Source organism: Vicia villosa, linkage group LG4, assembly GCF_029867415.1.
Source record: "Vicia villosa cultivar HV-30 ecotype Madison, WI linkage group LG4, Vvil1.0, whole genome shotgun sequence".
Lineage (NCBI taxonomy): Eukaryota > Viridiplantae > Streptophyta > Magnoliopsida > Fabales > Fabaceae > Vicia > Vicia villosa.
The window spans coordinates 137,333,708-137,347,984 of NC_081183.1; the positions used below are offsets into that span (position 1 = coordinate 137,333,708).

The 14,277-nt window shown below is 36.1% G+C and overlaps 1 protein-coding gene across 3 annotated transcripts; it reads left to right on the top strand.

The window, feature by feature from the left end:
- Nucleotides 1-842: 842 nt before the first annotated feature.
- On the top strand, nucleotides 843-11,774 carry LOC131595293 (uncharacterized). 3 transcript variants are annotated; one of them, XM_058867604.1, is made up of 14 exons: nucleotides 843-1,118; nucleotides 1,226-1,338; nucleotides 1,780-1,876; nucleotides 1,970-2,094; nucleotides 2,518-3,013; nucleotides 3,143-3,328; nucleotides 3,570-3,863; nucleotides 5,994-6,146; nucleotides 6,955-7,109; nucleotides 8,293-8,398; nucleotides 8,681-9,715; nucleotides 9,918-9,996; nucleotides 10,668-11,027; nucleotides 11,279-11,774. In XM_058867604.1, the coding sequence occupies exons 1-14, from the start codon at nucleotides 1,014-1,016 to the stop codon at nucleotides 11,470-11,472; spliced, it is 3,498 nt and encodes a 1,165-aa protein (XP_058723587.1). In that variant the 5' UTR covers nucleotides 843-1,013; the 3' UTR covers nucleotides 11,473-11,774. The 3 variants fall into 3 exon arrangements, with proteins under 3 accessions (XP_058723587.1, XP_058723589.1, XP_058723588.1); XM_058867606.1 differs by lacking the exon at nucleotides 843-1,118 and having other exon boundaries at nucleotides 1,314-1,338; nucleotides 1,780-1,866; nucleotides 2,501-3,013; XM_058867605.1 differs by lacking the exon at nucleotides 843-1,118 and having other exon boundaries at nucleotides 1,315-1,338; nucleotides 1,780-1,866.
- Nucleotides 11,775-14,277: the final 2,503 nt, after the last annotated feature.

Here is a 14,277-nt window from a genome sequence, read left to right on the forward strand (position 1 = left end):
AGCATATGATGCACCTGCACTAGGATGACTTTAAATGCAAGTTCAACAAAAGAAGAAGTGATTCTAACCTATAGGTGAAAGTTGGAGACCATATTATTCTCAAGTCACACAGTTTAAATATCTTGAATCCGTAATACAAAATGATGGAAAAATAGAAGAGGATGTAAACCAATGAATTCAAGTTGGGATGTTGAAATGGAGAAGGGTATCAGGTGTTTTATTTGATGCAGATGTATTGCTCAAGTTGAAGAGAAATTTTTATTGGAATACGGTAAAACCTGCGATTTTGTACGAGACAAAATATTGGACGGTTAAGAATCAACACGAGAATAAAGTACGTGTATCTGAGATGAGGATGTTGTGGTGGATACATGGTAAAACTCGACAAGATAAAATTAGAAATGAAAATAATAGAAAGAGTATCAGGGTAACGCCTATAGTGGAGAAGATGGTGGAAAATATATTTAATGTAAGAACTAGTAAGGACTAAGGAGTGTAGAGTAGACAAAGAAAAGACAAACAATTAGAGAATGAAAAAGACATAAAAAAACCGTTAGAAAAATTATTAAAAAAAATTTCGAAATTAATAATTTGGATAAAAACATGATCTTGATAGTGAGATAAAACGTACTTGTTGTTTATAATAATTTTTTAAATTCAATTTTTAACTATAAAATAACATTTACATGATATCTTATAATTATTATATTCCAAAAATATAGTAACAAATGTAATTTTTTCTTAACCCAACCTCTCATGCTTTGTTCATGCTTTGTTCATTGTTTTTCTTTTTTTTTTATGACACAAGTTATTGACCATCCAAACCAAGCAAGACTACTTGATTCCCAAGTCCAACCTTCCAAACCATTCCATCTCAACTTTCCCATTTCTAACTTAAATAAAAAACAATAAAAATAACTACATAACCTATTTTTCTTCTTTCCTCTCCTCCTCATTTCACATACTGAAAACCAAACCCTAACAAATTCACAGTATCATCGTTAGAAAGAGCGATGGTGAAGGTTCGTATGAACACCGCCGATGTGGCCGCCGAAGTCAAATGTCTCCGACGGTTAATCGGAATGCGATGCTCCAATGTCTATGATCTCACTCCCAAGGTATCTCACCTTTATCTCTGTTCAACTTAATTTTACAATTGCAATTGCAATTGCAATCTCATACGCAAAAGCTAATTTGTTTCTCCTTTTTTTGTGCTTTTTTTCAGACGTACGTTTTCAAGCTAATGAACAGCAGTGGAGTGTCGGAATCCGGTGAGAGCGAGAAGGTTTTGCTACTCATGGAAAGTGGTGTTAGATTGCACACCACTGTGTATATGCGGTAATCATTAATATATCCTATAGTTTTGTCTTACTATATGTTTGGTTCTGCGGTAGCGGGAATTGATTATGAGGGATTGATTTTGGTTAAAAGTGAGTTGGATGTAAATGATTTATGTTTGGAAACGTTTATGCCAAAGTGCGTTGAACAACTAATATCAGCGTAAAAATCACAATTAAACCCAAAAGCTACAAATTCTAGCTTTAGTAGAATCAACTCTGAAGGCAGAATCAATTCTACTTAAGAAGAACCAAACGCCTCAAAATCATTCCAAAATTAATTATACACCTCTAGAATTGCTTTTGGCTCTTTCCAAAGCTAAACCAAACATACACTTATTTTATTTTTTTATCTTTTATCAAATGAACACATCACAGTGAGTATTGTGAATGTTGAAGAATTAGAATTAGAGTTTGAATAGATTGTTTATGGTGTTTGTAGTGACAAAAGCAATACACCTTCTGGTTTTACACTTAAATTGAGGAAACATATTCGAACTAGAAGGCTTGAGGATGTGCGGCAACTTGGGTACGATCGGGTATAGCCTTCAATTTGAACTATCTTTTGTTTCACTTGTTATTATTGTTAAATTGTAAAGAAATTTTGATTTTGAGTTGAACATTTGTCGCAGATTGTTCTTTTTCAATTTGGACTTGGGGAGAATGCAAACTATGTTATATTAGAGCTATATGCTCAAGGCAACATCATCCTCACAGATTCTAGTTTCACTGTCATGACTCTGCTTCGGTCTCACAGGTTTCTACTGTTTTCGATTATGCTGTTTAGTTTCAGTTTGGTCTCTATGCATGTTGTTTAAAATGCAAACTCAAACAAAAAATTTGCTTACCATTTTTATTTTTATCTAACTTAATAACAATGATGGATTTTTTCTTTATAAGTTTAGTTTAGTTTATGAAAGAATTTTTTTGGAGAGAAAGTAAGTATACTTATAGAAGATTAGGAAATTGTCTTGTTGATTTACGGTTGTAGGGCGAGATTTTTTTCTCATGCTTATTGTGCTAACTGGCTTGGCATATTATGCTGAATGTTATGTCAGAGTACGCATTTTAATATGAGACTAGATTTGTGTGATCTGTATTTAATTTAATTTATATGTTCATATTTGTTAAACATCTCATCTCTATAGTAAGAGGAATTATAGCAATTTATCAATAACAGGGATGATGATAAGGGGTTTGCAATCATGTCGCGACATCGTTATCCTATGGAAAGTTGTAGAATTTTTGAACGAACTACAACAACAAAGCTGCAGACAGCCCTAATGTCTTCAAAAGAAGGGGACGATGATGAGACTGTTAAGCCCAATGGAAATGGAACTGATGTTTCTAATGTAGAGAGAGAGAAGCAGGGATCCCGAAAAGGTGGGAAGTCACAGTCCACTTTAAAAATTGTTCTTGGGGAGGCACTTGGTTATGGACCTGCTCTTTCTGAACATATGATATTAGATGCTGGTTTGGTTCCCAGTGAAAAAGTGCCCAAAGATAAAACTTGGGATGATGCCACTGTTCAGGCTTTGGTTCAAGCTGTTGCAAAGTTTGAAGATTGGATGCAGGATATCATTTTAGGTGAACTAGTTCCTGAAGGATATATCTTGATGCAAAACAAAAATTTGGGGAAGGATTCTTCTATATCGCAACCAGAAAGTGTTAAACAGGTTATTTTCTACTTCTCTATAATCTTAGTGGCATCATGAATATGAAGAGAATTTGAATAAGGGACAGAATTGCGTGCACATATGATCCTGTGATACTCATTGTTTACATTCATGTGCTATTCAATGCAGATCTATGATGAGTTCTGCCCCATTTTACTCAACCAGTTTAAATCAAGGGATCATACAAAGTTTGAGACATTTGACTTAGCTTTGGATGAATTCTACAGCAAAATTGAGAGTCAAAGGTCTGAACAACAGCACAAGGCCAAAGAAAACTCCGCTCTTCAGAAACTTAGTAAGATCCGCAACGATCAGGTTGGTACCCATGGTCCATGTCTAAACTATTACACTTGTATAATTGGAAAATCAACTGAACAATTTGGAACCTGTCTTCAAATTATACCCATAACTTTTTGTAATAATACACACATGTAATACAACCTGAAATATTCATGTGAATTTGAGAAGACATTTTTTTGGTTCTAATATTGTTGATATTTGATACTCATTAGTGCAGGCGTGTTATATAAAATGATTTTTTCTTTCTATGGTATAGGAAAATCGAGTGCACACTTTGAGGAAAGAAGCTGATCACTGTATTAAAATGGCAGAATTGATAGAATATAACTTAGAAGATGTGGATGCTGCTATATTAGCTGTTCGTGTATCTCTTGCGAAGGGTATGAGTTGGGATGACCTTGCTCGGATGGTGAAGGAAGAAAAGAAAGCTGGGAATCCAGTAGCTGGTCTTATTGACAAGCTCCATCTGGAAAGGAATTGCATGACTATACTGTTAAGCAACAATCTTGATGAAATGGATGATGATGAGAAGACACTCCCTGCTGATAAGGTTTTTAATGTCTCTATTTATTTTTAGATGCAATTAGAAGTCCATTAAGATAGAATAGCAATAGTTACAAAGAGAAGGGTGAGCATTGAATCCTCCTAAATATAAAGAATAAAAAAGAAAACAACCATACAAAAGGATAAAATCGATGGAGCAAAGCTGCCTAATCCCTCAACATAGTAACCTCAAATACTCAAGAGCTTACGTCTATTTTTATCCCAAATCAAGTACTATGCTGCAGTTACCTGTTAGACTTCTTCTAATGGCAGTTATGGGAAGCTATGAGAAGTTATTATGACAGTTATATTATTTCATTTTAGGAATAAATAGTGAAAAGATGTGAGAAGCGTATTATGGTATAGTTATTGAATGGTTTTGGGTGGGAGAGACAAAGCTCTCTAGTTCTTGGAGGGAGAAACCAAACTCTCTAATTCTTGGAGGGAGAGACCAAACTCTCTAATTCTTGGAGGGAGAGACCTAGGTTGTCAATAGCGCGCTATAGCGGTGTAACATAGCGGTTGAAGACCTCGCCGCGACGCTTTTTGGCTGCTAACCGCTATATGAAATAGCGGAAATAGCGGCCGCAATTTGTGGAGGCGTAGCGGTGGAATAGCGGCGCAATAGCGGTTCTGTAGCGCTTTACAAACCGCTATTGTGAAGATGAGGTCAATACTGTAATTTTGATTTTTTTTAAGAGAAAATTTGTATTTTTTCCTTTTATTTCACTAATATAAAAGCTAAAAGTGAGACATTTGGTCATTTACATTCTCTCTCTTCACTTAAATTAGCAGTCGTTCTCGAAGATTGATGTGATTTAGTCATTTTGTGTACGTTTAGAATTTGATTTAGTCATTTTGAGTACATTCCTAACTTGAGTCATTATGTTTGGTTTATGTATGTTGCAACTTTTGGTTTATGTATGTTGCAACTTTTGTTTTTAAGTCATTATGTATGTTGTAGGAACCTATTTTTAGTTTTTATGTATGTTGTTGGAACCTATTTTAGTATTTATGTTTTCATATTAAGTATCTACCTTGATTTTTAAAAGCTCACAATAGCGGTCATCCCGCTATCCGCTATGCCGCTATAGCATTTGGGAGGTCTGGCGCTACGCGCCGCTATCTGAGATTAACAACCTAGGGAGAGACCAAGACTCAAATTTCTTGGATTAGTTTATGTATTCTCTGTAGTGTTTGTAATTATGTGTCTGTTGTAAACATATTCTACCATAAATAAAAGTCAGTTTTTACCATTAATTTGTATTTTGGTACCGGTTTCTATCATTACCTCCTGAAATATGTGTTTGCGTTACACTCCACTAAATGTGGTAGTAAAGTGTAGCATAGGTTGCACATTGCCCAAAAAGTTTAATATGGGTTTCAATTAAAGAATTTCTTATGTTCTTCTATTATGCTACTACCTCCAGATTGGCTTTGCCTACAATTTCTGCAAGACATCTTGGTTGTTGTGCATATATAGACATGTAAATAGTTGTATTTCTTAAACTCAGAGTTATTAATCCCGGATAGCGGAGCGGAGCGGCTGACCCCAAAAATGGGATAGCGGGGATAACCGCTATTTGACTATTTTTAGACTAATTATATGAATAATCTATTAAACATATATTTAGAGTTATTAAATGACTATTACTTCAAAAAACATAGGTAATAAAAACAGATATATAATCAAACCAGATTTATTTATTTTAAAGGTAAATCTGGGTTTTGGCGTTCAAAACAGTTCAAACCCGCTTGGGCTGGGAAGCGCCCTGTTCCCGCTACCCTCTAAACATCAAATAGCGGAGGGTCATCGCTCCGGGCCGATATCCCGGGATAGTGTCGATAGCGGCCGTTATCGATAACTCTGCTTAAACTATCTATCTACCATTATTACACAATTATATGATTACCAAATATAGCATGAGAAGGAATCAGAAAGTTTGACTGGAGAAACAACTCAGTTATATGCTCTTCTGTGTGTCAATAAATCACTCTAATAAAATTTTCATTAACTTAATTTTGCATTGTCATTTTCATCACTGGTTGTTTTTCTGTTTTCTTAATTATGTGGATTTTTATTGTTTTTCCTGTGGATGTATAACAATAGTAACCGTATTATGTTGGTGTGTTCAAGGTTGAAGTTGATTTAGCTCTCTCAGCACATGCCAATGCTCGGAGGTGGTATGAACAGAAGAAAAAACAGGAGAGCAAACAGGAGAAGACTATAACTGCCCACGAGAAGGCTTTTAAAGCTGCAGAGAGAAAGACTCGCCTACAGCTTAGTCAGGTGCTTAAAAATTGTATTTACAGATTGAAATGTAATTAATTAGCACATTGCTATCTCATATAAATAGATTGAAAGAAGAAAATTGTAGAAAAATAAATGTGGTCAATGGTAATATCCTTATAGGACAAAACAGATTCAGGTTTTGGAGAGTAGGAGTTCATCTTCTTTCAACATCTAAGTTTATGGGGTCATGATTACCGTGTAATATTTATGGTTATCATGTCTACTACTACAAATTGATTATTTAGTGGATTTTCCATCTCTGGGGGAATATAAGGTTAAATTGATTTTCTGCTGACTAGTAGAGAGATGCTGTTAACAGCTCTTAACTATTCCTCTCATTTTTTTGTCATCTGTGATGTTTTATCCTTTTTTTTTTCTTCTTGTACTTTCCCACGGGGATTTCTTATCCTCTGCCATGCCATCCTTTTCTCTCTCTCCACACTTATGGAGTTTTTTCCTTAAATTTTGCTTTCTTCTATGCTATAACTTGAGATGTAAGGATCTTTTTACCCTCCATTTAGCATTTAGAGAAAAGTTTGTTTTCAAATTTCAAGGGATTCCATCGCGCTTCCCTTCTTTCATCATTTTGTGTTATATTGAAACTTGAGAAAGTCCCATCCTTAACCTTCACACTCTTATCTCCCAAAGTGAGACCAGTGATCTGCTTTTTGGAACTGAATGTGTTAATGTGAAACAATGCGAAACACAACTATGCAAGCTACCTGTCTGTTTTTTCATATATGTTAGTGGTTTTCTTTTTGACTGCCAATTAGTTATACTGATTTCCTTACTAATTTTTATCCAGGAAAAAACTGTTGCCTCAATTTCGCATATGCGCAAAGTTCACTGGTTTGAGAAATTTAATTGGTTCATTAGCAGTGAGAATTATTTGATTATCAGTGGACGTGATGCCCAGCAAAATGAGATGATAGTGAAGCGCTATATGTCAAAAGGAGATCTGTGAGTATTTCTTGCTGTATCATACTGTTCCGAATTCCTTGTTCCTGTGACTAGGATTTATACATTGATAATAGAAATTATTGAGTAATGACGAAAATAATATTTATTTAGATGCTATCTTCTATTGAATGAGTAATGCTTCAGTTTTTTATAATGTCTCCAAATCATTTGAAGAATATGTGAACTTAATATATCTTTCAAAAACAGCCTTATATTTATAACAAAATTGTTGTACATATCATTAAGGAAAAACGAGTGCTTCTTCAAGATCCTAGGTAAGGTACCTATGATGTTCAATACAAAATTGAGATATTCATGAGAAGCTTCCTTTTTATTTGGAGAAAGAATACCTATTGTGTATTAGGGATTATCATTCTAGTTGGAAAATCTATTGTGAGTCTATGAAGGAAAAAAGAGAAGGTTGTTGTCTAAGAATATTATCATCTTAACTTGCACGAGGTTTTGGTTGTTTCATCATGTTATTTGTTGTAAAATGGTTTCGTCATAATGGGTAGAAAGGATGTGAAGCCGAAGGATATTATTGCTATTTAGAGTTTCTGAAATTCACCTAATGCGTAATATTGTTTTTCTTTGCTATAAGTTTAGGGAAATCTTGACCATACAGGCCAGTCTTGAGGGATTAAATTAGATCTAATCCAAATTCTAAGGTTGTTATCTGAGACAGCGTCTATCTTATATCTCCTAGGCTACCAGTTATCCAATCACCTGGTCACACTCTAGCTGTTCAGTCCTGGGCATGAGGGGGTGTTGACTCATATTGGATAATGATATTGCTTGAGTAGTGGATATATGAGGCAAGTCTCACCTTGTGGGGTGGGGTTGTGTTTCGTCCAACCCTAATTCTAGGAGTTTCTCTATCCAAGTTTAGGATGATTTACTTTTTGCAATAAATCTCATTCCCAAAGTTTCTTTTTATTTTTCAAACAAATAAATAAAATATTGTTTTTATATTCTTTCATAAAATCCAATATTGTTAAAAGTTTTCCGGCATGACAACTGAAAACAAAAAAATAGTGACACTAAAAACTTCTGTAAGATTTTCAATGGTAAAATTGCCTTAGTATTTTGGAATTCATGTCTCAGATATCATTTTTTACAAATGCTTGCAAGTGAAAAAATCTGTCAGTATTTCTTATTTTCCTTCTGTTAATTCATGTTATAGGTATGTGCATGCTGAACTGCATGGAGCTTCTAGTACAGTTATCAAGAATCACAAACCTTTGCAGCCAGTTCCGCCACTGACCCTAAACCAAGCAGGATGTTTCACAGTATGATCAGCCCCCTTCCATACTATGTTTCATCTAAATATTCTTTTTTATATTCATGAACCTAAATCAAATTGTAATTGATGCTGGTTCAGCAACATATTTTATGGAAGACACCGTGAGAAAAGCAATGTTATGTTAGCCTGTTTATTATTTTATTCATTTTATTTATTACTTTATAGGGAGCAGTTGTAACTGTTCAAAACTTCTTGCCATAAAAGGCATTACATGGACCAGCTTCCTTATACAATTGCTAACCACCTCCATATTCATCTTTTAATGTAGGTCTGCCATAGCCAGGCATGGGATTCCAAAATGGTTACCAGTGCCTGGTGGGTTTATCCTCATCAGGTTAGTAAAACTGCTCCTACTGGGGAATATCTGACAGTTGGGAGTTTCATGATACGGGGTAAGAAAAATTTTCTTCCGCCACACCCTCTTATCATGGGTTTTGGCCTGCTATTTCGCTTGGATGAGAGTTCTTTGGGATCACATTTAAATGAAAGGAGAGTAAGAGGAGAAGAGGAAACAATAGATGATTATGTTGAAACTGGCCCTGTTGAAGAACAATCTGATTCAGAGTCTGAGAAGGATGTTACTGATGGAAAATCTGCTGCAGACTTGGAAAGGAATGATAATCTATCTGCAGGTTCACTCGTTCCCCCAACAGAAGACTTTCTTAAAGACTCGTCTCAAAATAGTTTGCCTACAACAATTAATGCCAAAACTGATGCCTCAGATGATTTCTCTGCCAAAGATACACGTACAACGAATATTCTTGATAGTAAGAAGTTGTCTGACATTGGTGGAAATGGCATAGCATCGGTCTCCCCTCAACTTGAGGAACTTATTGATCGAGCTCTGGGCCTTGGATCTGTTGCCAAATCAAATAAAAGTTATGGAGCTGAGAACACTCAGGTTGATATAAGCAGTGAGCACTTTATTGAACCGAGCAAACCTGCAGTAAGGGATAAACCATATATATCGAAAGCTGAGAGAAGAAAGCTTAAAAATGAACCGAAACATGGAGAAGCATATCCAAGTGTTGAACAGGGAAAGGACAAATTAAAAATAAAAGACACTTCTGGTAATCTGCATACAAAAGATGCTCAAAATTTGAAAACAAGTGTTGAACATGGAAAGGACGAAGTAAAAATAAAAGACATTTCTGGTAATCTGCATGCAAAAGATGCTCAAAATTTGAAGACAGGAGGTGGTAAAAAAACCAGCCGTGGACAGAAGGGAAAACTTAAGAAGATAAAGGAGAAGTATGCTGACCAAGACGAGGAAGAAAGGAAGATCCGAATGACATTATTGGCTGTGAGTACAGTTTCTTGCCTGTCCTTCAGCACAGCATATTTTAATTTGTTTCTTATTTGAATATTTTAATTTTCAATGCGTCTGGTTAGACATCATAATGTAAATTAGAATTGTAGAAAGTATATAAGAACTAAGATATCACACCAAGGATATTCTTAGCAACATATTACAGCCTTGAATTGATTCATGCATTTTTTTTTAGTCTTCTGGAAAACCAATCAAGAAGGAAGAGACATCATCTGGAAATGAAGCATTGGATAAAGGGAAAAAGTCTGACAGTGGTAAGCCTTTCTAAATTTTCATAACCAGTATTGCTAGCAATGTGCTGAGCCAATGGGAATCTTGTTCTCATTTTAATTGGGTTACCTTAATGTCCAGCTTGAATTTTATATGAACCAATTTGTTTGGATTGGGTTTGGCTCAAATAGATAAACTCGAATAATTTGGGCAAATGAGCTCATTTGAGCTAAGCTGACTCACAAATTTGGTACGGGTAGGTTCATGAACATGCATATTATTCTATTTAAGTAATATTTTAGCATATACTATACTCCTTTTGTCCCATAATAAGTGTCATACTTGTAACGATAAAGGCTCCAAAATAAGTGCTATTTTTTTTTTCAAAGTAGCGTTGATTGTTTATTTATTGCATCCTCTGATTATGTGTATCACTTCCAAATTATTATTTTTCACTAATAACTAATGTTTATTTGGTAAAATTGTTGTTAATGAACCAAACTCTCTGAAGCAATCAGAATTTAGTAGTTACCAAGCTTGGCTCATTCACTTTCATATGGTGTGTATGTTTATAACTCAATGTGTCGCAGCCTCGGATCTTTTACCTGATTACTAAGATATAAACTTTGCCGTAAACTAGACGGTAACATATTGAGGTGTCAGTTAATGCAACTCTTAAATTTGTTATCTTGTTTTATAATGTTGACTGTGTCAGGTCCTATAGACGCTCCAAAAATATGCTACAAGTGTAAGAAGTTAGGTCATTTATCTCGGGATTGTAAGGAGCAATCAAATGATCTGTTGCACAGTCATGCACCCAATGAAGCTGAAGAAAATCCCAACACGAGTGCTTCAAACACTTCCTTAGAAGATAGAGTGGCAATGGATGAAGATGATATTAATGAAATAGGAGAAGAAGAGAAAGAAAAACTAAATGACGTGGATTACTTGACAGGGAATCCACTCCCGAATGACATTCTCTTATATGCTGTTCCAGTATGTGGTCCATACAATGCAGTTCAGTCTTACAAGTACCGAGTGAAGATAATTCCTGGACCTGTGAAGAAAGGGAAAGGTTTTAATTATTTTTCATTTAACTTTACATTCTCAATTGTTATGTTTCTGCTTAAAACCCATTTCCTTCCTCAATCCAATGAGTAGTAAGATCATTTATGAATATGAATCCTTTCCATATCTCATTTTCTTCATTACCATAGTTTATGGATTTCTCATTATCTTCATTACGATAGTTTATGCATTTCCCAGGTTAAGGGTATCTTATTTCAAAATGTTGCCATAATGTTTTTCTTCCTGTTGATTTTACAGCTGCAAAAACTGCAATGAACTTATTCAGCCACATATCAGAAGCAACAAATCGGGAGAAGGAGTTAATGAAAGCCTGTACCGATCCCGAATTGGTTGCTTCAATTGTTGGTAATGTGAAGATAACTGCAGCTGGACTTACTCAGTTAAAGCAAAAACAAAAGAAAGGAAAGAAGAGTGCCAAACAAGGAAGTTAGCCATGCCAACCTTTTGCGGGATTTACTTGTTGGAATATGTTTCTTGTTTTTGTTTGTTTTGTTTTTTAGAGCTCACAAATTTGTATGTTGTATATCTTTCCAAGTTTCAACACTGTAGAGAAGTAGGTTTTCCCCTGTATATCTCTGCTGGATAAGTAGTAGATAGGTAACAGTCCTAAATTACATGAAAATAACAGTGATAAATAACTGATTAGGCTCGGGCTTCTTTGATTCAAAAAGCCAATTGATTCCTAAGCCAAAACTTATTCTGTCAATGTTAATTGTATAATTTATACAAGGAACTTAACCTAAAACATTTTAAACCAATCAAGTTAGATTTTGTTACATGTTTAAAACAAACTTACAGCGATTGGAATGCAAGGGAAGCTGCCTATATAAACAACGCACCACTTCTATAATTCTTCCATGCTATATGCATTTTAATGCTATCCACTTTCATTGTCATGTACTAAGCTCTATACCTTTCAGCTCTATTCTTTCTTTGAGCATATGCAACACTCTTTGTTAGCGTATTTTGACGTGAATTTATTTCTGAGTATGCCTCCGTTAAACCTTGGTGAAAAATGCAAGTTGCTAAGGCAATAAAAGGAAAGCACGTGAGATGTCATTCGTTTTTAAAAATGCAGAAACTAAAGAACCACAATGATAAATTGTTCTGTCTCTCAAAGGTTGCCTCAGGTTAAGTTGTTCTGTCTCTAACGCTGCCTAGTTAAGACCGAATGGAAGGGAGATGATTGTTTTTAAGAAATTAGTGTGGATGTGTTATCAACGGTTAAATTAAATACATCTTTTATTCCAGTAATCCACTTTTTCAATTTTTCAATTTTATTTGAGAAACTCTAACTCTACCCCTTGGGTCTCTTATGCACCATGCGCGTTGTCAAAAATACCTCATATTTCCGTAGATATTTTGAGGGCAACAATGAGTTTTAAAGATGACAAAACTTGCTACTCAATATTGGTGAACCCACAAGTCAACATGCCAACAAAAGAAACAAGAAGAAACATCAAGAAATGGCAATTTTGGACATAATTCAAGAATAAGTCGACTCACTCTATGTGTAGGTTGACACACTGACTGGAAAATGGAGTTCATAGCAAAGTTGGAAAACTCAGGTCGACTCATGCATCCTATAGGTCGACGCATGTAAACTTGGGTGTGCCTCGGGTAGCTACAGTTCGACCCTCAGGTCGACTCATCTGGTGATTCTTCATAGAACAACATGCGTCGACGCATGGCCTCTTTCAGGTCGACACATGACAAATTTGATGCAGCCTCGGGACACCATAGGTCGACCTTGAGGTCGACACACAAAAATCCTTAGGTCGACACACACTTGTTGTAGGTCGACGCACCAGCTCTTTTTCTTCAATTATTTTGCGCCAAGACTTAGCACAAGTCGACTCTTTCAGTGGGGGAGGTCGACTCACCGCTCCAGAAATTGGTTTTTGCAGATGTTATTTGTGCCTTGTGTTTGAGAACATATAAATAGATTCTTTGATCATTTCATAGTCAGCAAGAAAAGTGAAAATAGACACAAAGCTCTCATCATCTTCAACCTTTCACTCATCGATTGATAATCGCACATAACAATCTTTATCAATCATGGTGAGGAACGTGAGTTGATAACGTTCGACGGTAGATTCGATTCTTGTTCGAGTTGAGAGTTCGTGGGTTTTTCTTGAATAAAACCTTAGGGTTTTGTCCTCCAAGATCAAGTGTGATTTAGGGGTTTTTGACGATTTCTTCGCTTCACAATTATCCAACCGTGCTTAAGGGTTTGAGGGATCCGTGATTCGCTCAACAAGCTAGCAGCAACTGGAGAATAGGGAAGGAAGGATCGGGGTCGAGATTCATCAAGATCGTCGACAATCACTTGGTTCTCAAAGTTGTTCATTATATATTTTTGATAATGTTTGATCCCCATGTTTTTTTTTTCATTTCAGGGTTGGATATTACAGCACTTCCCCATGATCATTGGCTGGGGAGAGGTGTCTGACTACACTGAGGCCATGCCGTGTGCTAGTGCCTTCATCCCCCTCAAAGGAACCAGGTGCCGGATCCTTACAGGTAGTCTCTTGACCCATGCCTGCAGAGGACGTCCGATACGATTGTTGTGCTTCTCACCGTGAGACGATTTCATGAGATGATGTTGCGCTATATTATGGATGGTTGGCTGCAAGTTCGACCATCACTATTCGTTATCTTCCGGAGCGTGTCATGCGACAGTTTGGCTAATGTCAGACGATACCTCGCCATTCTTCCATCTCTGCTCCTACCGTGATTACCCGTCGGCAGATAGATAAGGTCTTTGCAGACCTTGAGCATCACATGGTTCTTGACAAGGCTCGAGCGACCACATCAGAGAGAGACTGGAGTTGCAGTGACGGGTACATCACTTGGTACTTCACGATATCACACCCATACACGATCCCCACTGCAGCGGGATCACCATCCAGATCTAGGGATGGCAACAGGTTGGGTCGGGTGCGGGTTTCACACTACCTAAACCCGCACCCGAAATTACCACCCGAACCCAAAGGCTATTCAGATGGAAAAATAACACCCACGCCCACACCTGTTGGGTTCGGGTTTTTTCACCCAAACCCGAACCCGCAACAAAATACATAAAATACATTTTTCCTACAATTTTCTTACAACTTTCCAATATATATATATATATATATATATATATATATATATATATATATATATATATATATATATATAAGCGGGTGTGATTTCGGGTTTTGGGTGTGAGTTTCACACTACCCAAACCCGTA